Source organism: Malus sylvestris, chromosome 14, assembly GCF_916048215.2.
Source record: "Malus sylvestris chromosome 14, drMalSylv7.2, whole genome shotgun sequence".
NCBI classification, from domain to species: Eukaryota; Viridiplantae; Streptophyta; class Magnoliopsida; order Rosales; family Rosaceae; genus Malus; species Malus sylvestris.
The window spans coordinates 8,150,547-8,174,395 of NC_062273.1; the positions used below are offsets into that span (position 1 = coordinate 8,150,547).

The 23,849-nt window shown below is 36.8% G+C and overlaps 1 protein-coding gene and 1 long non-coding RNA gene across 2 annotated transcripts; one reads left to right on the forward strand and one right to left on the reverse strand.

Annotated features, from left to right (window-relative positions):
* Positions 1-1,542: 1,542 nt before the first annotated feature.
* LOC126600673 (uncharacterized protein At1g65710-like) lies at positions 1,543-4,517 on the reverse strand. Its single transcript, XM_050267284.1, has 2 exons — positions 3,017-4,517; positions 1,543-2,845 (listed from the first exon to the last, which is right to left on the reverse strand). Exons 1-2 carry the CDS (start codon positions 4,268-4,270, stop codon positions 1,982-1,984), a joined length of 2,118 nt encoding a protein of 705 aa, XP_050123241.1. The 5' UTR covers positions 4,271-4,517; the 3' UTR covers positions 1,543-1,981.
* A 5,193-nt stretch (positions 4,518-9,710) lies between these two features.
* Positions 9,711-10,974, forward strand: LOC126600679 (uncharacterized). Its single transcript, XR_007615508.1, has 2 exons — positions 9,711-9,796; positions 9,829-10,974. It is a non-coding gene; the product is annotated as an uncharacterized LOC126600679 (long non-coding RNA).
* Positions 10,975-23,849: the final 12,875 nt, after the last annotated feature.

Consider the following 23,849-nt stretch of genomic DNA (forward strand, 5'->3'; position numbering starts at 1 on the left):
TGATCCAATCGCTCGTATGTTTTGCTTAGGAGGCTCAGCCCCCTGAGCTCAGGAGAGGATCCAAATCCACCTTAATCTAGCTTACTGTCGACCTAATCTCCTTTGACTTTGCTCTGTCAAGTGTTGACCTCCCAAAAGTATAAGTCAACGGACCACATGTGTTTCAATAGAATCAATACTACTGCTACACATGTTGAGAAGTTTGTAATTTGTTAATCAATGTGCTTAAAGTACGATCGAGGTGCAGCTTCCAACTTTTGTGTTTTTGTTTTGAGAGGGAAACTTTTATGTTTTGGTTTTTTTTTTTTTTTTTTTTTAATGTATGCTGCAACAAAAGAAAAGAAGGATCAACCAAATCCCAATCGACCGGTGAATGGAAGCGATGGGCGAAGCAACAATAGTAAGAGTTTATGGACTACCTTACTAATAATCTTCCTTATCGTACTGCTGTAAGAAACATTAAACATATTCCAAACCTCTCGCTCCCAACAGCTGAGGCAAAGCAACTATTGACATGCCGGTACCAAAGACAGAAAAAGATATATATTTCTATACATTTTCATTTTAAAAATAATTAAATATTACTCCAAGAGTCATGTTCATTGCTCTTGCAGCTCCAACTCCAACAGGAACTCACTTCTTATAGCACAAGTGTGATTGTAGCCATGTGGACGATTCCCTTGAGGTTGATGTTCAATACAGATAGCAGCTCCCGCTGAAGCAATTGTAGCAGCTTCGACACCTATTGATTTTGCACCCTCTAACATTTACAGAGGTCTTTGTATGCACTATAAATGTTGTAAAGCCTTGGATATAGGATGATCAAGGAAAACTAAAAGATTATGAGGTCTTTGTTAGTAACACTTCAAAATAACACATCGTATACTTTTATTTCTTTTTTGTTTCATTAAAAACAATGCAGAGTGACGATTTAGGAGCGTCAATAACAACTTCATAGCTACTATGTTATAGTATTTTGGTTCAATACTTTGTTTTGAGTACTTGTTATGGCATTAAAGGTTAAATCACTTATGATCAAGGAAGTGATTAATTTTGTAGCATGCATGCATCAAATTTAAGTTGAAAGCGAGTGATTTGGTGCGATTCATCATTGTGTATGTTGTTGAAATTGACTTTAAAGTTGGAGCTTTATATTTACGGTGGACTGGAGTGGACACCATTCATGATTCGTGTCATTCATAGACACAGTTAATGGTTTTCATTGGTTTATTTATCTGATTAGACTTTCATCACTTGCTCTTTTTGCTGATTTTGCGGTTCACTTTTTATCATGGATCGATATCGTGGCAAATATAGAACCAGTTGTGCACTTCACTTTGGACCATTTCTCAGGTTCTGTATTGGTCACGAGACTCGGAACACTCTTTTTATCGAGTGCATTTTTCTCACCCTCGTAAAGGAGTGATGTTCACCACCTCAGTTTGGTTTAATTGATTTAAGACCCAAATTTGGGAATTTAAACTAACCTAACAGCAAAATTAGATACCGTAATCCCATTCAAAATCGAAATAAAAGCAGAGAAACAAAACGACATAAATGAAGCATTGAAATCCTCAATCAAATTCAAACACACAAATCATACGTATTTGAACATCAAAGCAGCTGTAGAATACCATCTTAAGGTCTGCATACCCCTAACTGCCCCAAAAAGTATCTCGTAGTCACACACAACATAGCCTATGAAATTGTTAAAGAGAGTTGCAATCAGTCGTACCGTGAACACTCAGTATGCATAGCTTCCAATCTCATGCTTCATTGTATTGTCTGATTGCTAAGAGTGAAGACTCGTGTGACTGCTCGAATTATAAACTATAGCGTGACAGTTTAACAGAAAGCATTTACGCAAAAAAGAAGAAGAATTTAATAAGCGCTTCAAATGGAAAATGTTGCAAGTATGCAACTGCCGACACAAATGTAGTCTACACTAGAGGGGGAGTTGCTGAAAGCAAAAGATACAAATCTACATTGAAGCTGCAGCAGCAACACCTGGAAGTCTAGGAAGCCCTTTGGCGTTGATGGTAGCAAGCCTCCCACGCCCAATCCCACCACTGCGCTGGTGGTGGTGGCCAGTCAATCTCCTCTTGGCAGCTTCATCCTTGTCAAAACTCAGCGGAGTTTTGTGATCCTCCTCTTTGGTGTTGGATCTTGAAGCCCAGCAATCAGTGGAGTCAGCTGAATTGGGTTCCCATGAAGAAGAGAAGCCCCAATTATGTTGTTGCGAACGAGAACTACCGCTCACAAAGCTGTTGCTGCCAGAAGACTCCTGGTCCTCCATATCTTCCAGTGCACCAGTACCCCTTCTCACAGTCACATACTTATGGAAGCTTGGCTCCATCAGATCATCATTGGCAACTACCTCAGACTCCACCAAAGGATCCTTTCGCTCATCTGCTATGCTCTTCCCAACAATTGAAGCATTATAGCCAGGACCAACTTTTTTGTTCAATTGATCAGTTGGGGTGCTTTTCGTGGTAGAGTTGAGGTCGGCAACTGCTTCTGCGATGGAGCAGGCCTTGGATACACATGGAGGGAGTGATACTGCATTCGACGTGTTCTGCTGGTGGAAATTCTGTATGTCTTGGAGCAATAGTGAAGTATACAAAGACTGCACAGGATGCGAAAGGCTGTTTGTTTCAGGATCAATGTCTAGGTCTCTGGATCGCCTAGACGACCTGCTTCTTGTTAATGTTTGGGGTTTCCCTTGTGGCTGTCCCTTAGCCTCCTCCACTAGCACCTTGTTCTTGTTGTCCATTGGACTGTTGCTGGTTATGTAGTTTATACCCTGGGCAACAATTCTGTTACTGTTGGTTTCTAGAGTCGGTTTCTGCAAGATGATTAATCAAGCTTAAACTTCAGAAAAGTTCATACTGCAATTTGGTTTTCGGCTAAAAAGTACAAACTTTTGAGGTAAGTGACAGTGACAGCATTTTGCCTAATCTAAACTACGGAAAGGGAGATTCAAACGAAATATTGAGGAAATGACAAGATACGTTACCTGAAGATGGGTGTGTTCCTTGACAACAATCTCCTCTTCAGCCTGGATTTCTCTTTTCTTTCGGTTGTTGTTATTGACTTGTGGATAGGCAAGGGAGTTCTGATCGATCTCAGCCAACGGGTTCCTTCTGTAGGGCGAGTGCTCCGCTTTTCTTGACGAGCTTCGGCTTAGTGAAGGCTGCTGCTGGCCATCATTGGGAGCTCTACCATTAACTCTGGCTGGGGACTGAGCTCTAGCTGGGGACTGAGCACGAGGCGATCCAACATTTCTCTTCACCGAAATTCGCTTGATGTTAGTTGCGGATTCCCCTCCATTGTTAATGGCAGCTGCAGGGACGGAAACCATCTTTCCTGGCCTCGGATTCGCATTGGCAGTTGAAGTGGCTGTTGCAGCAGAATTAGCATTAGAAGATGAGCGTTTGCCCGGTGAAATACTAGTTCGTCTCTCCCTACTGCTCGACCTTTGCTGCTGTTGCTGCTGATTTCTTTCTCTGCTGGGTGTCCTCCTTCTCCTCCTCCCGTGAGAAGAAGGAGAAGAAGGCCTTGACCTCGAGGATTGGCGGTGGGTTCTCTCTTCTGCAACCCCCTCACCCTCACCATCAGCATCATTGCAAATATCACTGACATTGGCATGACCATCACTCGCATCGAAATCATAGCTCCTCTTCGAACCGGAGTACTTTCTGGTTCTATTCGCAGACCCGGAAGAATTGCTCCGGCTGAGCCTCCCACACTGTATGAGAATGGCGTCCAATTCCTCCTTGTTGCAGCTCAGCGTCCTCACACGCTTCCCAACCTTGTCGACGTCATCTGCGGATTCGCTGCAAGCACCCGTCTTGGCGGCAGTACCAATCTGCGGGGAAGAAGCGGTGGCAGCAGCAAAAACAACCGCCGCGTCTGACGGTGGTGAATTCGGTTGGATTTGGTTTTGGGGAAGTGGGGTTTTCTTGCAATCTCTGTCCCCTCTTTCGTCGTGGCTCCTTCGGTGTTTGATGACAAATACCTCCTTTTTCACTTGGACTTGGGGTTCTTGATCTTGATTGTCTCCTTGTTGGGCAATTTGTTCTGGTTTTCCTCCTGGCTGCTTCTTCACCTTCGTTTTAAGCTCCGCTGCTTGGGTTTCAGATTTGGGCTTGCTCTCGATGCTCGAATCAACCACCCCGTAACCGTAACCGTAACCAGTAGCGGGCGGAGCAGAAGGAGGCGGCGGCGGATGCGGAGGAGAGGTTTTCTTCTTGCTAAAACAAGTACCCATTACAGAAATTCCTGCGGAAATGATAAATTTGATTGCGAGATGGAAAATCTGAAGTGGGTAAATCAAATTACAGAAAAGGAAAGAGAATGTTGAGTGAAATTATAGGCGGAAAGACAAAGATTTTGAGGGGTTTTGAAGGGTTATCAGAGAAGAATAAGAAGAGGAAGAAGGGAAGAGATGGTGGTGGTCCTTTGCCCGAGACGGAATTTTAAAATGAATGGTTTTGTCTCTCTGACTCTTTAGCCGTTGTGGATTTGATTCAAATTAACTAATTATTATTTGTTTAATTCAGAGAGAGAGAGAGAGAGAGAATTTGAAATGTTCCATGTTTCCCACTCCTCACAGCGACTGAGGCCCTCACTCTCTACTTCCCTATTTCCCATTTTACCCTTCTCTCTCTCCAAAATTATAATTTTCTTCATTTTTTTAAGATCCTAAACTGTTGCTTGATTATTGGAACGGTTTATTTTTTAAGTCACATCTTGAAGATTAACCTTGCATTTACAAAAAATAAAAAATAAAAAATAAAAAAATAACTGAATCAAATAGCATTTAGCCGTTTGATTTACATTATCATAATTTCAGTGTTTAATTGAAAATTGTAGTTCGTATTGGATAAAATTTAAATGACCAAAACCCACAATTTAGAAACTAGACAATTATAGTTATCAATCAAATAACAATGTAGAATCATTAAAACAAAATCAAAAAGTCCAAACAAGAAGATTGTTAGCGCTCCCCAAATTATAATTGACACAATGTGGTGCCAAAAATCAACAAAAGTAGGGATGGCATAGGTTTTTAGTCGAGAATTTGTATAATATTGTTTCATTGCTGTAATAGTAAAGGATGTGTGCTTCTTCTGCCAAGGCCAACTCTGAGGGAGTGCAGGTGGTGCACCCACTCAGGGCGCCTAATATTGAAGGTAGGTTTAGATGTCATTTCTTATTTTTCAAATGCCTAGAGATTAAACGCAGCTGTCATCAACCGCCTAATGCATATGGAGCCATAGGCAGAGCCTTTAGATATTGGTAGCATATAATTTTGTGCAATAAGAATACAAGATTTGTGTCCCTAAATAGTATTCCATTTCTCATGGACGACATTATGGGTTAAAACTCGTAAGTGAACATTCATCTTAAGCCATATTTTAAAATATGTTCGATATTATCTACATTAAATAGGGGAGGAGTGAGCTAAACTCACAATGGGCTAGCCATATTAATTTGGTTCAAAATCAACTTTCCAATAATTGAAACTAAAATCTTTGACTTACTAGTGAAGATGAATATCACTATAGAATAATACTAAATAACAATTTTAAGAAATTAAAACTTTAAAATATCTCAAAAGGATTTAGATCGAGTAACTCTTAGAAGAATAAGGGATGCCTAATCAACTACAACTGATTGTATTCATTGAATTTTTATCTACTAAAACAAATTTAATTACCAATGATTGAAAATTTAATTAATAATATTTTTTTTTCTTAGTGCCTAATCAACTTCAACTGATTGTATTCATTGAATTTTTATGTACTAAAACATATTTAAATTAGGGAACTTTAACGAAAAGTAACCGGTACTGTTCACTTTAACGAAAAACCATATTTTTACACTAAAAAGTCAATCCTGGTACTATTCACTTTACTCTTTATTTTGTCATTATCATTAAAACTCAAAGTTTTCAAGCTCTTTTCATTAGTTTTCCTTTTAAATTACCAATGATTGAAAATTTAATTAATAATATTTTTTTTCTTAGGTAGAATCTCAATTATAATTTCATGTAGGGAGTCGGTCCTGTCTGTCTCCTCATGTTTTACAATTTTTTTTGAAGTTTTAATTATCTCGTGTTTGCTGTTATCCATTTATCCTATTTGCACAAGGGTAAAATGGGAAATTAGATTTTATAACACCCAAAATCGCGTGAGATCGGGCTTGTCGAGTAAGAGTGAGACGTTCAGTCGCGCGATTTGAATAGTGGCTGTCGGGCGGGCGGGCGGGGTCGCTCATTTGAAATATGAAGCCGTTTGATGCGTAGAGAGCCGTTGGATGGAATTTTTCGTACCCGCTACTGAACAACCCGTGACCCACCACCAACTTCAACTTTCCTATTTCCACAGCACTTAGAAGTTATTACTAGCTTTATTTGTTTTCGGCTAATGACAAGTTTTCTCTATGGTCCCTAAGAATTTTCTCATTCCAATTTTGATCAATGAACTTTTTGAAGTTGTGATTAAAAATATTAAGGATTAGTTTGGTATTCCTTTTTTTTTTTAAATTGTTTTTGCTGTGTTGTAAGAATAAATAGTTTTAAAATAAAGTTGTTGAGTATTTGATAAACTATTTTTGTAACAAAAAAAAGAAAGTATTTTGAGTGTTTGGTAAAATTTGATATAAAATTGCTGTGAATATGTTAAATGGTTAAAAAATAAATGATATTTAATGTGGTATAATAATTGCCAAAAAAAAATAAGGAAAACTAATGAAAATGGCTTGAAAACTTTGAGTTTTAATGATAAGGACAAAATAAAAGTGAATAGTACCAGGATTGACTTTTTAGTGTAAAAATGTGGTTTTTCGTTAAAATGAACAGTACCATGTGCTTTTCGTTAAAATTCCCAAAAAAATAATGTAGGAGCAAAGATTGTAGTTTTGTAGAATATGCTCATAGGGGTAGGGGGTATTGATCACTATGCTCCGAAAGAAAAGCACTTTTTTCAAAAGCATGGTAGATCGTACTTCCACTTTTCTATGGTTTTTTTTTTTTTTTAACCAAACACATTTGATGTTTCACATTATTTAAGAAACTACTTTTGTTTTTAAAGCACTACAATCCTAAATCAGTCTTAAATAGTACTAAAAAAGTGAGCTCCCCATTTGATAATTAACCGACTTCTTGACAGGCAGACAAATCAAAAGTTCAAAAACTTATAGAGGTACTAAATTACTAAACTAGCACTCTGGTGAGGGAAATCAAAAGTTCATCAGTTGGAGCATATCTTTTCCCAATTGAGGTACCTGATCGAACAAACAATCTAACAGTTAGAAACTCAAAACTGAATGCTAATCTACTTGAACAGTTACAGGTTAGGCTAAAATTATGCATATACAATCATGTCGGTGCTGATTAAGTGACTTACTACTAAACCCTACTACTAGTCTACCATAAACCGACAATCTAAATATTATGTCCGGGGATATCCCATTGAGAAATATGTATGGATCAACATGTGATAGAACTTATATTCCATATTTCACTCTTGCAGTTCAAAACAGCAAGCCTGTCATTTGGTAAGAGGATGTCACAAAACGCCCTCAAGTGGAGTCACTGGTAACATCCAAAACTTGCAGAGTAAAATCCAATGAAATAAACTAAGGGGGTGTATTCAATTAAGAATTTGAGAGATTTTAATGAATTTATAAATTCATGGATTTTTATGGAGTTTAATTGATTTGTAGATATTCCATATAAAATTTTGATTCAATTCTCTCGAAATCTCATGGGAAGATGTGAGATTTGTGGATGCTTAAAATACACTACAAAATCTCTCCAATTCTCTCTAATTCCTCAACTTTCTCCAATTCTTTAAAAATAATTTCTAATTAAATACACCTGAAATGTTATAAACTTCTTTAAAATCCTAATTGAATACACTCGGATTTCTAAGAATTTTAATAAACTATCTTAAAATTCTTCTAATTGAATACACCTTGAATTTAAGAGAATCACTTAAAATCTTGATTGAATACCCCTAAATTCATTAAACTTGGCATTACTGCAATCACCTAATATGTTAATTTATCTCCAACTATACCTACATAACCTCTCATTATATTTTATCTTCTAGATTTGAATAGAATTAATTAAAAGAATTTTTATTGCACTTGACATCTCACAATATCTTAACGCAGTAATATATTGTTATAAGAACTATGGTATTTTATGTGAGATATATATACATACCGCTTCATTTACATATAAAATGTGAATACTAAGTCAAATGTGCTTAAAACTTAAATATTCTTTTAAAAGCAAAAGTTAAATGTGCTTGAAAAAGAAACCCTAATGTGCATAGAAAAATGTATGGCGGAGAACTTAGTCAACAAAAGTAGGACTTTGGTTTATGGTGCCTCTTAAGTTGGAAATTTCAACTTTGTATTTTGGGTATGGAGATACCTCACTTTACGGAGATTGATCCTCATTAATCTGCACCATATCCCTATATAATAAGTTTTGCATGGTTATTGTTCTTTGCATCAGCGTCTAAGATCTCTCTTATCATACACAAGCACGCATACATAAACACACATATCAAGCACACACTCACATACACACAGATTCAAATGGAGCATTCAATACGTCTTGTTTCAGCGGCCTTCGTTCTTGTCCTACTTTTGGCCGCTACAGGTAATTATACGTCTTTTTAATAATTAATTTTTTATGATGTTTCAATTATAGCATCTTATTCAACAAAAAAAAAAATGATCTTTAGAGATGGGGCCAATTGGTGTTGAGGCAAGGACTGAGTCTAGCAAGGCAATTGAGGGAAAGATCTGCGAGTTTCCAAGCACCTTGTTCAAGGGTTTGTGCTTTTCGTCTAACAACTGTAAACACACATGCAGAAAGGAGCAATTCACCAGAGGCAAATGTAGTCTCCTCACCCGTACATGCATGTGCACCAAAAAGTGCTAATTAATTTGTTAAAAAGAAATGTAATCTGTGTAGAGACCGTGCTTGTGTAATGTGATGAATTGATATGACTCTGTATCCACTTGGTTGCTTTTGCTTATAAATTGAATGACTTACTAAAACAGCACTCTGATGAGGGAAGTAACTTTAAATTTAGGCAAAAGTCTGACTTTATAAATTGACATATAACAATTTTCTTGTTTGGATTCATAAACATAAATATTTAGAAGGGTGTAATCAAATTAAATTTTTTTTAAAAAAATTGAAGACTTTTTTAAGTGACAGATTATATTCTATATGGATTTGAGATGATTTTACTTGTTTGGATTCATAAACATAAATATTTAGAAGGGTGTAATCAAATTAAAATTTAAAAAAAAAATTGAAGACTTTTTAAAGTGACAGATTATATTCTATATGGATTTGAGATGATTTTAAAAGAACACTAGCACTGCAGACTTTCACGGATTTGAAAGAATTTGGAAGAATCATTTTACATACTTTGATGTATTTTCGTCTTGTTATCTTTGTCTGTATTCTCCATCATCCTCTTCCGTGGTAAAATAATTGAATTAAATGTTAAAATACTCATGAACTTTCTTCCTTTCTTACATAAAAGTAGAGCCATAACTCCATTGTAATCCACTGTCTACAAACCCATCCTACACAGTAGGAGTGCAAATGGATAATAAAGCCTGATCGCCTCCATGAATATTAATCCTTTTCAGAATTTGACTACTCCAGCTCCTCAATGCAGAAGTAATACCACCAGGAAATTGAAAATACAATAGGAGAAAAGGGACGAGAGGGATGAAAATGGGTAGGTTGGATAAAGTTGACGAGGGGAGAGAGAGAGAGAGAGAGAGAGAGAGAGAGAGAGAGAGAGAGAGAGAGAGAGAGCAATTGCTTGAAATGAAATCCTACGAGTGGAGATAGAATTCTTTATAGCCTTTTTATGCATATCTATACTCTTATGGCGCGTTTACGTAACTGTAATCAAAATAGAGGAATTGGATTGAGGAGGAATTGAATTGAGGAGGAATTGGATTGATGAGGAGTCAGAATTAGATTCCTGTTGAGCTGTTTACTTAAATGTTCTGGAATCGGAGTAAAAATAAAATGAAATTTATATCAGTTGTTTACTAATTCACTTGAATCGGAATAGAAATCAATATAATTACTAAAATGCCCATTAGTTCTTTATTTTTATTTTTATTTCATCCATATTTATTTTTAATCACATTTTCATTAGTTACTTTAAAATGCCCTCATTCTCCTCCTCAGCACCGCCATGGCGTTTCTTGCTTTTAACCCCAATCCTCTAACACCACTCTCCCAAATCATCTTCCCAGTTCCCACCCCGCAAAAGAAAATAATATTTTAAGAACCTAGCCAAATTCATCTTCCCAGTTCCCACCCCGCAAAACAAACTAACATTTTAAGAACCTAGTCTATGCATCTTCCCAATTCCCACCCTGCAGAAAATATTCCAGAAAGCAATCGGAGCCAAAAACCAGACGAGCGTTAACATCGCCAGCGGCGCGAGCAATTTGGCCAAACCAACGTCAAGCCAGGATCTTCAAACCAACATCAAACCAACGTCAAGCTAGGAACTTCAAGGTCTCGATTGTCAAACCAACTTCAAGCCAGGATCTTCAATCGCAGATTACCTCGGTGAGCAATGTGGCAATGTTGCATCTGTCGAAGCATCTGTGAAGCCTCTTGACAAGAGGGCATTATAGGAAAGAAGAAAGGCATTCCCGATTCCTTCACCATCCCGGAATCCAAATACCTCACCTATGGAGGGAGTCCAATTCCTCCAATTTCAGGAATTGAATTCCATTTTTCGTGTGGGTCCCATACACTGTTGATTCCTCTAAATTGTAGTAAACACAAGAGTTATTCGTAATCGGAATCGGATTCCTTATTTTCATTCCGATTACGGGTGCGTAAACACACTATTAAATTCTATAAATTCTCTTATTTAATAAAATCCTTCAAAATTTATGACATTTTGGATGCCTATGGATAGACCTAGCATTTGTGTCGTGTTTTTCATATTCGTATCATTTTCGTGTCATACCCGATATCTTAACGGGTCGTGTCGTGTAACACCCATTAAAATAAACGGGTGACCCGACCCGAAATCAACCGATAATATTAATAGGTAATATGACCCGATCTGTTACCCGTTAAGAAAAATATATTTTAAACCAATAAATAATCAAATGAAAAACATAATACTAAATAAGTATATACATACTATATTCTCACATCCAAAACATGAAAACGCATTTTTCTTTTAAGTATAGTTTCACTTGCCTAAAGTTTTTAATAGTTTTTTAATTAATGTAGAAGTGTAAAAAAATATAAAAAATATATATAAATGCTCGTAATGACAAGCTTTACAATTTTCATGAAGAGCTTAGCTTCGAAATTCGCCTCTATAATCATATAAATCATAGATCAAAATTTAACCGTTGATTGTTGTTTATATTTACGTTTCATTGTTCTCATCAAATTTTGTTTTTTTCATATTTTCTTTTTTGAAAACTTGATCTATTAGAGGATGTAGGAAGATGAACGGTTTGGATCGATGATATTATATTCAGAGTTTTACGGTTAGTGAAAATATTGCTTGATGTTTATAAAATTTCTACAAATTATATGACATCGACTCATATTTCAGCTAACCGTAAATATTGAAACGTGATATCAAAAATCTGAACCGTTCCTCTTCTTACATCCGCCAGTTGATCATGTTTTCAAAAAAGAAAATTTTAAAAATGAAATTCAGTAAGAAGAATAAAGCGTAAATGACAATCGACAGTTAAATATAAATTTAAGGTTTATGAACTATATTGTTGGATTTCGAAGCTGACCCGTTCATGAAAGTTGTAAAGTTTGTCACTATGAGTGATTGTATTTTTTTTTTTTTTTTACATTTTTCACACTTCTGCAATAATTATTATTAATTTTATTAATTTTGCCCTCAAATAAACAACATTATTCATGAAGGTTTGGAGGATTTTAAAAATCTAAACGATAATGTAAGTGTAACCATTATCTACTCGTGGATGAATAATGATGAATCACGAGTGTTTACATATTTTTTCACATTTTTCATATTTGTATGTATGTCTTCTTAGTTCTTGCCTATACAAATACTATATTAGTTTATTTTAATTTTGGACAACAACATGTTAAGTAAAATTTATCCTAGTAATGATAATAAGGAACTCTCCTAATAAAAATAAATAATGACTAAAACTTTTTTTTAAACTTATATTGAATAATAATACAAAACTATATATTTAATATAGAATATATTGTATATATTAATATGGCTATTGTATTTTATAATAAATCTTTTAGTAATTAAACTTTAAAATTATCAAAATAAAATTTTCTTAACGGGTCGAAACGGGTTACCCACGTGTTACCCGCATGTATACCCGTTAAGAACACGTTATTAACGGGTTCTTAACGGGTCACCCGATAATGACCCGATAAGTTATCGTGTTGACCCGAAACCCGTTATTTTTTAGTCGTTTTCATATCGTGTCAGAAACTGCCGGGTCTACCTATGGATTTGTAGGCCTCCTTAAAAGTCTTTTAAATCCTAATTTACTACCTATGCATTTGGGGAATGGCTACAATACTACATTTATTTAATACAATCACTCTTTAATGATCATATATAATTCATGTGAATATATGGTACAATTACCATTTGACCGTCGAGATGGTAATTGTATTAAACACATGTAATTATTGAGTCAGGTCCCTTTATTTGGATGGACTTTTTTAAAGTCTTTTAAAATCTTAGTTGACTACACCAAGAATCTAGAGTCTTTTAAAATTGGGTAAATTTCACATTATCCCCTCAGGTTTGGGGTCTATTACAATCGCATACAATATCTTCAAAACATTTCACTTTCATACCTCAACTACTATTTTATTTCAATACAGTACCTCCATTACAGTTTCCATCTATTGATCTGTTAAAAGCTGACGTGGCTGCCACAGTTGTGCCACGTGGCTACCAAATGTGTGCCACGTGACAAAAAATAATAATTTTTTATTTGTTTAAAATATAATAATAATTTACCCTTAAAAAAAAAAAAAAACCCAAATTGAAACCCACATCCGCTCAACCCCCACCCCTGCAAACAAACCCAGAAACCTTCCTTCCCCCGACCCACCTCCCTCTCCTCCCATCATCACCGTAGCTCTTCCCCATCACCATCCCAGCCCCCAGACCACTTCTCCCTCTTCACCTTCTCGACCCATCTCCGCGCAACCCTCCACCCCTGCAAATAATAATAATAATAATTAAAAAAAAGGACTGAAACCTAGCCCTCCCCGCAACTCCCATCCCATCCCACCCCAATGCAAATTCGAACCGCAAAGACATCATCCTCCCCCGCATCATCTTCGTCGCCGAAGACGACAACGAGCAGGAGCAACATGAAAACGATGAAAAATTGGCCCGGTGGACGACGAGATCGAGTGATGACAGAGGACCTCCATGAGGAGCAGAAGGATCGGAGAGAGCTCTGCTGGTGATGGGGAAAGGGCGGCGTTGATCTGGGAAGAGGGAAGGAAGAGGAGGTGAAGAGAGTGAAGAAAAAGGAGAAGTGGGTCGGGGATTTCTGGGTTTCTGTTTTTTTTTTCTTTCCAAACAGAATTGGAGTTTTGGGGAGGTGAGGAGTGGGGGATTGTAAGCGAGTTAGGTTGGGATGAAGATGGGGGGCTGCGGGGAGGGATGGGTTTCAAGCCTTTTTTTAAGGGTAAATTATTATAATATTATAAACGAATAAAAATAAATTTGCCACGTGGCACACATTTGGTAGCCATGTGGCACAACTGTGGTAGCCACGTCAGCTTTTAACGGATTAATGGATGGAAAATGTAACGAAGGTACTATATTGAAATAAAATAGTAGTAGAGGTATGAAAGTGAAATGTTTTGAAGATGTTGTATGTGATTGTAATAGACCTCAAACTTGAGGGGATACTGTGTAATTTACCCTTTAAAATTTGAACAATGTGCGTAGTATAAGAATAGTGTCAAGTGCCTATTTTAATGAATCATTGTGGGTCCTTAAGTTAGACATTGCATCATTGGAAGTGTTGCTAAGTTTCATTGCTTCCTTAAAGCATTGAGAAGTCTGACTTAGATCAAAATGATGACATTACTAAACTACCTTTCTAAGTTTCAAAGTTTCTCAACTCTAGGGTTGAGTGGATGTTGTTAGCGTAGGGTCATTTCTGACCCCGACAAGCTCAAAGGAACATCAACTAGAAAAAAGTCAAGGTCCGATAAGTATGGAAGGACGAAGCCGAGCACTTGGTCACTGACAATATTAAGGCATGAGCCCCTGGAACAAAAAAAAGCAGACCTAGTTAGACATTAATTCCAAGCCATGTGGCGGCTAAAAGATGGAACAGAGGTGTACAAAGGGACATAAAGGCTAGCAGGTAGGGTACTCATGTATGACTTCCCACCAACCCCGAGCTCAAGCAAGGCACTTGGCCTCGTCATCCTAAGAAAAGACACAAATGAACTTGCACAAGTGTTACCTCCTTGCTACGTGTCGGCCAAAGAGTGGAGGGACAACTAGTAGGTCAAATCTATGTATTTGGCGCATTAAATGAAAATGAATTGATAGACTCGAGCCCAAAGGCTGAAGACTCAAAAAGAGCCTATATAAGGATACAGAGTACTCCTTAAAAGGGGACGGACGATTGAGAGAGGAATTATATTATACTAAGCCAAGTGCTGTTCGTAACCTTATTCTTTATTTATCCAAGACACTCATTGAATGTGGCCTAGTTTTAAGGTGCGAACGATTTAAATTCTATTGTTTATTTCTTATCATTTGCAAGCTCAAGCCTATAAACACTTAGACCATTTCAACCTTTGTTGACCTCACTAATTTTGAGCGTTAATAGATATTTCATCGAATAATTAAATTTCTCAGACCATATAATTTTGAATATTAGACTCATATAAATGAGTTGAACCCATAATGAGAATGACTTAATTTTATAACGAGTAAAAAGTGTGGAGGTTTGGGTTTCCGGGATTTGATTTGTTTTAATTTGGCTATGCTAGCAAATATCAGTTTGCGGGTATTGCATAATCCTAACTCAGTTCTTGCCCAATTACTTTGTGATAAATACTTTCCTACAACTTCTTTTTTGAAGGCCAATAAGAGGAATAAATCTTTGTGGGGTTGGAAAGGAATTTGACTTGGTCGTCAAGTATTACTACGTGGTCTTAGGTGGAGAGTTGGTAATTGATCAAGTATACATGCGGTGAATGACCCGTGGCTCCCAAAACCCCATACATTTAGACCCCTGATGCGACAAAAGGACACTGATTGATTGGTGCAGTCCTTTATTGATCCTATGACTAATGGAAGACCGAACTTGTGGCTGAATTGTTTGAGTCAGAGGATGTTGCAATTATTAGGGCTATTCCTATTAGTCGAAGTGGCTATGAAGATCGACGCATATGGAATTATACAAAAAATAGGATATATACTGTAAGATCTGGGTACTTCGTTGTGCTTGAAATGATGAAAAATGGAGAATTTGGTAGGAGGGGAGATATGTCAAGCACTTATTGCTTTACAGATGGCATTTTGGCAGAAAATATGGAAGGTAATGTTAGACAAGTAGGAAAATAGTTATAATTAAATTATGATTGTATTCCTAACTTGTAAGAATAATCCTTGTTATGCAAGGAATGTAATTGTATATATACTTATTCACGTATCAATGAAACATACTTTTCAGCCCATATATATATTTCTGCATGGTATGTAGAGCAGGTTTCAAACCCTATCTTCTTTTTTTCTCGGCAGCCTTCTCTGCCGTTCCTTTTCTTCCACCATATGAGACTCTGATAACAATACCCATTTTTATCTTCACCATTCTGATCACCCTAATCAAGTTCTTGTTTCTTGAATGGAGATAATTATACAACCTGGGTGCAAAGTATGCAAATTTCCTTGAGTGCCAACAATAAGCTTGGTTTTATTAATGGCGATGTTGAGATGCCTTCATCCTCCGAGGATCCTGATGCTCATGTCGCTTGATGCCGCTATAACGACATGATCCTTTATTGGCTTCTTCACTATTTGGAGCCTGATCTTGCCGAGTCTGTACTCTTTTCCACCACTACCAAGGCCGTATAGGAGGACCTTCATGAACGGTTCTCCCAAAGCACTACCCCCCTCGTATCTTCCAACTCAACCTTGAACTTGCCACCATCTCTCAAGTTACTTCATCTGTCTCCACCTATTTCACTCGCCTCAAAGGCCTTTAGGACGAACTTGCCTCGTATAATGAGCATTGCACTTGTTCTTGTGGCATAAAGCATGAACGGCAACAGCTTATGCAATTTTTCATAGAGCTTAATGAGTCTTTCTTCACCGCTTAGGACCAAATTCTCTTGATGAACCCTCTGCCCACAATTTGCCAAGCTTGCTTCTCGGTTTCTTAGGTTGAAAAATAGAGCTCGTTGGGCTTCTTTCGTTATGTAGATCAACTTGCAACCATGGCGATTCGTGGTTTTTCTAGTGCTTCATTTGATCGTCATCTTCTCCACTGTACTTATTGCAACTATGACTTCCACACACACCAAACTTGTCACAAACTTCACGGTTACCCTGTTGGTCATCCTCTCCATGGATAACCGTGGAGGCCACTTGGTCGTTCCTTAACGTCTGCTGCTTCTAAAGCTTCTGTTGGTTACTCACACAGCAACAGCACTGCAAGTTTTAGACTCAGGAACAACGCTGCTGGTCCTCAGCTCACAACAGCCACCAGGCCCACACCACTACCTATGTCACTCCATCAGCCCATCACGTGCAAAGCTAGCCCACTTTGCATGACCTGTAGGTTGCGATGCCTCACCTTTTAGCCGAGCAGCATTCCCGTGTTCTTGTTGCCTTAAATGACAACTCGGAACTTCTTTGTCTCCTTAGGCCAATGCCATTTTCAATGATGACTTTGCCAAAGGTTTGTTACCCGTTGTTTCTCATCATGGTTAATGGATCATTGATAGCGGCTCTCCAAATCATATCACTTCTTCCGCTTCATGTTTGGTTAATACTTCTGCTTCACATTTGCCACCTGTTTCTTTGCCTAGTGGTGCCTCAACTCCCATTACTTTAACTGGCACTCTTCGTTTAAATTCCTTGATTGATTTGAAAGATGTTTTATGTGTCCCTAATTTTAAAATGGACCTTTTATCGGTTGATAAGATGGATTATCGTGTTTCATGACCTTTTTTCCTTCTTGGTGTGTTTTCAGGACTTGGTTTTGAAGGCGATGATTGGTGTGGGTAAGCGACGTGGCAATCTATATTACGTCGTGGCCCTTGCCTCCTCTATCCTCACCCTCAACCTCTATGCAACATCATCACTATACCATCCTCCCTATGGCATAGGCGTCTTTGTCACCCTTCTTTTACCCGTTTGCAAGTTTTAGCATCTAATTTTTCTTAATTGTTCATTTGATTCTAGTCATATTTGTGATGTTTGTCTTTTGGCGAAACAAACTTGTCAAATTTCTGGTTTAATTTCAATTTCAACGACTTTTCCTTTTGCTTTAATTCATTGTGATATTTGGGGCCCAAATCGTCAATATTCCCTTACTGGAGCTCATTATTTTTTTAACTATTGTGGATGATTTTTCCCATTTTATGTGGGGTCTTTCTCATGAAACATAAATATGATCCAATGCATTTGTATTGATAATGGAGGATAATTTTTTTCTCTTCGCAATTTTTTATTTTTGACAATGGGGCACATGCATCTTCTTGACATTGCTTGCACCCTTCGATTCCAATCACACCTTCCTCTAAAATTTTGGGGTGAATGTGTTCTTACAACTGCTTATACAATCAATTGTCTCCCTACTCGCCTTCTCCATAATAATTTTCCTTTTGAGGTTCTCCATAATAAAACCTCATCCTATGTTCACTTCCGCATATTCGGTTGTTTAGCCTATGCCACCACTGTCATTCCCACCACTAAGTTTTCCCCTATGGCACATCTTTGCACCTTCCTTGGTTACCCTCATGGACAGAAAACATACAAATTATACAACCTAGACACCCATTGCACCTTTACTAGTAGAGATGTCATTTTTCATAAAAGATTCATTCCTTTTTGCTGTCACCCACACGCCTACCCAACCCCCACGCCTACCTTGCCACTTCCATCTTCCCTGGACTTTTCTTATCAACCAACTCCAAACACCATGCCACCTAACTTGCTGCCTTCCCATGCTGCCACATCACCCACCCTCATGTCTCCTCTCACCGAGACTACATCCACTCCCCATCCCATTCCCACCTCAACTTCCACGCCTGCCAACCCACTTGTCCACCCCCTGCCAACACTCCCGTCGATTTACTCCCGACCCCACCTGCTCTCTCCACCAGCATTGCACCAAATTCCTTCACCCTACCCACATGCCCTTTTATATCCCAGCCCCCAACCCACCTTGATGTTTTCCAACCCACGACAACTCCAACCCATTTACAACCCAGTCACACTTCTTCCCGTACCCACACCCTTCCATCCTATTTAAAAGACTACGCCCCAGTTTGGGGTTGAGGTGATTTAAAAAAAAGCTCCTATGAAAAAAAGCTGGGAGTGTTTTTGGTGTTTGGTAAACTTAAAAAAAAAGGCTTATTTTGGAAGCTGCTGTGAGAATAAGCTCAAATCAAAGGAAAAAGCTAAAGCTGCAATTTGTAGCTTTGGAAAACTGGCTTTTTTTCAAAGCACATAGAACTACAGTGCTTCTTTAATGAAAAGATCCACTATCAGACTACTTTTTTTTCCAAAAGCACTTTTACAAAAAAGTTTACCAAACACTCTGCTGATTTATTTCACAACCGCTTATTCTCACAGCACAGCCGCTTATTCTCACAGCAGCTTTTTTTTTCAAAGCACATCAATACCAAACCAGCCCTACATTTGCTCGCAAGTGATTCTGCCTCCACACCAATCCTCGACTTTGCAGCTCGATTATGCCAAAAGTACGTGATATACACTTTGTAATTATATTTCTTACCACCGTTTCTCTCCCAAACACCTTTCATATATTTACTCCGCCAGTTGAAGTGTGGAGCCATCTTCTTTTGCAAAGGCTGCTTGTGAAATCCGGCTCTTGGATTTCACTATTGTAATTTACGTATTTTGTATTCGTGGTATTTTATAGTATTTTCACGAATTTAAATTAATTTTAGATTTTAATTACTTAAGTACATAGTTTGAATTTTTGAAAAATAATTATTTATAATATGTAGACCTTCGGGGGTCACCTTTAATGTTTTCGAATTGAGCTTGACACCACGAGTGCTTAGGAGAAGACTGTTTGTGAATCGAGACGAGAAAAGAGAAGTTACGGACGTTAGAAGTTTCTTGATTTAGAAAAAAAAAAAAAAAGATTAGAAGCTGCCAGATGGCAGCTATAGAGGGGGGAAAATGAGAGTTGTAGGAGAGAAATAAGGAGGGAAGGACCAATCAGAAAAGGAAGGAAGGAGGGGAAATGAGGGGGAGGAGAAGCATGGAATTCCCTCGACCCGTTTTGCTTCTTCCCGACCCGATGGAAACAAAGGTTTCTGATGCCTTTCCCGGCCAAATTTTGGCGAATTACACCGATTAAACACATGAGAAATACCCCACAGCCTTCCCTCTTCCATTTTCATCAAAAATCTGATACCAATTTGGTCATATTTAGTGAGAATTGAAGCAGAGGGCTTTGTGGGGTGCACGGCGGCGATCCACCGTATTTGAAAGGTATTTTGATGACAACCATCATCAAAATGTTTCCCTTGGACCTAGGAACAAAGCCCAAGCAGTGGTGGAGGCATTGGAGCTCGTATGGAAGCCGAATCGAAGCACACCATTTTCTAAGGTTTTCGGCGGTCCAAGGCTGATTTCATGTGTTTCCTGGCCGAATTGTATTCCTAACTTGTAGGAATAGTCCTTGTTAAGCAAGGAATGTAATTGTACATATAGTTATTCAAACGTATCAATGAAACATACTTTTCAGCCCATATATCTTTTTCTACAAATAATGGTTCCTAATAAAATTAGGTTGTTTCTTTGGTGAGCTTGCCGTCACTATCTGACAGTGAGACATAATCTGGAAAGCTGTCAAATTTGGGTTGCGAATGTGTGTGAATTATGTGGAGAATATGGACAAAGATTGAGACATTACTTAACAGAATGTGATTTAGAATGTTGACCACTTGTGTGGGCAGTAGAGGGCATGGTCAATGAGATAACCAACTCCCACATTGCAAATGAATAAATTGAGAACAACAATGCTTAGGAAATCATTTTTTAATAAGTTAACAATGAAAGAGAAGACTACTACATTTCTTCAGTGTCATAGTTGGAAACTCATTTTTTCTTTCATAAATATGGATTTAGAATAATGTGAAGCTGGAATAAACAAAAATTGAAAAGGATTAGAGATTCATTGTTCTTACCTAAATTAAGCTGACATACAACAAATTTAGTTTGTGTAGCCTCAAATGACTATCACGAACTTAATCAATTAAACAGAAATCATTTATATTGTACTTTATTTCCAGCTTATCTGCTGCGTATATATCCACTGCGTACTTTGATTGTGTAAGAATAGTTTTATGCCCTAGAAACAGTATGGCTTTTGCCCAGTGAACAAAAGGTTCTTTTTAATTAGTGGAGAAGAAAATTTATACATTCAACATTCAAATACCTGCAATTGAAGAAAGCGTTGGAAACTGGAATTTGTTGATAAAAAATCTATATAAGTAAAACAACCAAACTAATTGCAGCAATTTTATCTTTTTGAATAATTCATAGCGATGGAAAATGCAAGCAAATAATATGAACAACAATCAACCTAGTAACATTAATAAATCAAATATTTCAACAATTTGTTTGAGAAAAAACCCAAAGGAAGCAGTTGAAATTTCTTGTCTCAATGACAGAACCAAATTATGGACCTACATACAAGATTGGAAGGTACAAAGAAAACCCTCAAAATCATGGAAAAAAAACAAATTTAAACAGAATACCCATTTGCAAATCCTAAATCAGAAAAAGAAAAAAAAAAAATATATATATATATATATATATTTGAAAAAGAAAAAAAAGCATATCGAGAGAGATGTGATACTGAACTTAAATGACAAAAATAGAATAAACTGACAATATTTAACTGGGTTTTATCAGAAAATATGCTAAAGATGTCATATTGATGATAGAATTAATGAAAATTTCAATTGACATTATCTACAGATTTACACTTTCATTAATCGATAAAATTCCAACATGTCAGCATTGATTTTTAAGCCTAGACCAAAGGTTTCTGCATAAAAACAAAGTCTGTGTTATTTCGCTAAATACTATAACATCATAAGGTTTCAGGTAAAATGAATTACCAATGAAATGAACTAACCTCTAAGTTTCTCTTACGGACAACGCTTAGTAAAGTGAATGCATGTTCTTCTCTCTAAAAGAAAAGGTTGGGTCACATGTTTTAAGATAAAACCTTAAAAAAAACACACCCAAAATCTGTAAACTATTGAATAAATTTCAAATCTTAGTTGTTCTGTTGAAGGGAAAAAAGGTAAGAACTTTATCTGAGAAATTGGAAGCCAAACTATGATCAGAGCAAGGCAGATAGTGGTGCAAATACTTTGGGAGTACAAAATTAGAACGGAAAGGATTGCAGAAATGTATACAATAAATGTAAGAATTTACATAAACATAAATATATGATTTCAATTGTATTTGATAAATGGATAAAGTTTTAGATATGTATTGACAAAATTAAGAACTTGACTATAAATTCTGTAGCAGATTATATTAAAATCACTAAGTAGAAGATTAGACTCTAAATGCTAAAATAATATGAGACACTAAACATGCCAAATTTTGGAATAGAAACTATTGGCATCTTTTGGAACTATGGCCAATAAGATCACCATGTAGAATATTACATTAAGATCAAAATATACATGGTATATAGAAAGAAAAAAAAGTTAATATGCTACTTTCTCGGGAAACAAATAGACCTTCATTGAAATCCACATGTCACAAAAAAAAAAAAAAAAAAAAAAAAAAACAAGCACAACTTGCAAACAAAATCAAGCAAGATGGATCCAGATCCAAAACACGATTAACACCCACAAATCCATCACCAAAACAAATAATTTCCCTAACAAAATTAATCAAATTAACAACTTTTGAACATGATATATAGATATACAATGACATGTATAAACATATGAGAGATATAGAGAGAGAAAGAGAGAGGTAGAGGTAGAGAGAGACCTGATGGTGTTGATGAACACTGGAGAGTGAGAAAAGCAGAGGACAACTAAAGGTTACTAAAAGAGATTAAATTTGTGATCAAAGTAACAAACTACAGTAAAAAATTAATATTTGGCTTCTGGGTATTTGAGAAGAAGTGAGATTTAGGGCGTGTTTGGCATGCCGGATAACACACCGGATAGTAGTATTTAAAACTATCCGGTGTTGGTGTCATTCCGTATTAAATAAGCACCGGATTATTTATGCGTTCCGGCCTATTTTATACGATGTACGCCGGATAACTTATACACTCCAAATCGTCGGTATTAATTAGTCGGGTCGTTGAAAACAAAATCAAGCTGACTTTTTTTCTATGTCTCTTGCTAGTTTTAAATTGTGAAACTCAGTGCCATAATGTTCTTCAATCTCCTTCTGAGGAAGTAAATGAACATGATAATCTTTGATGAATTGAGTTTTTAATCCGATATTGCATCAAACGCCCAATTAAATAGTCAGTACGCTCGACTAAATAGTCAGTACTATCGGATGACAAATTATCCTATCCAACTGAAATAGTCAGTACAGTCCGAACTGCCAAACGAGGCCTTAGTTACCTGTGTAAGGAGAGATTGGAAGCAAGATGAGGCGATGAGGAGATCGCCAAGCCGAGATCGAAGAGATGAGGAAGAAGAGATCAAAGAAATCATGAAATAGAGATGGAAGAGATTGCGACGTGGTGCGTAGTAAGCATGATCGAAATCATGAATCGCGTTACAGAGCAGCTGTGTTTTCTCGTTTTAGGTTTCTCTTGGTTTCCGAAGAGGTCGAGAGATTTCTACTGGACAGCAGGGCCAAAACTGTCGTTTTACTGTGTAATACACAAAAAAAGCTAGACTTAAAAGAGCAATTGAAGGGCAAAAATTGTAGAACACTGTAGAAGTAACAGTAACTCGTTTTCTCTTTTAGTACGTATGTAATTTGGAATATGATTTGGTCATTCTAATTGGTGAAGTTCATCTTCACCCCTTGACACTCAATCGTGCAGCTCATATAAGGGCAGTGTACGTTCTTAAACATGGCGGGAGATTTGGTTGGGATGAATTAAGACTTGAATTTTTGTTTAATGTTCTAGTAGAAGAAGCAAATTTTTCCATTCGTATTTGATTATTAATACAATTCTATCTTTCCATAAAAAAAAAAAAAAAAAAGGTTAATGAGCAAGTCAAGAGATGAGAGACGAAAGTAATGAGTTTGAAATATAAAGACTAAACTGATGATGTTGCAAAACATTCGGAACTACATGTGATAAAAATTCATATGAGATTGTATGGGAATACAAACTTGCTAAGATTTCTAAAGGGAACTGGGAAAAAAAAAACTATTATAAAACAATGAAAACCTGATACAAAAGAGTCAACATCCGTAGAATTTGATTTAGAATAAAAACCAAAGCTCTCCAAGATTTAGAAAAATAATTAAATCAATAATCAATCTCAATTAAAAGATTCCTTTTAATCTCACCATTTTCGATGCGAAATAATTTATTTCATA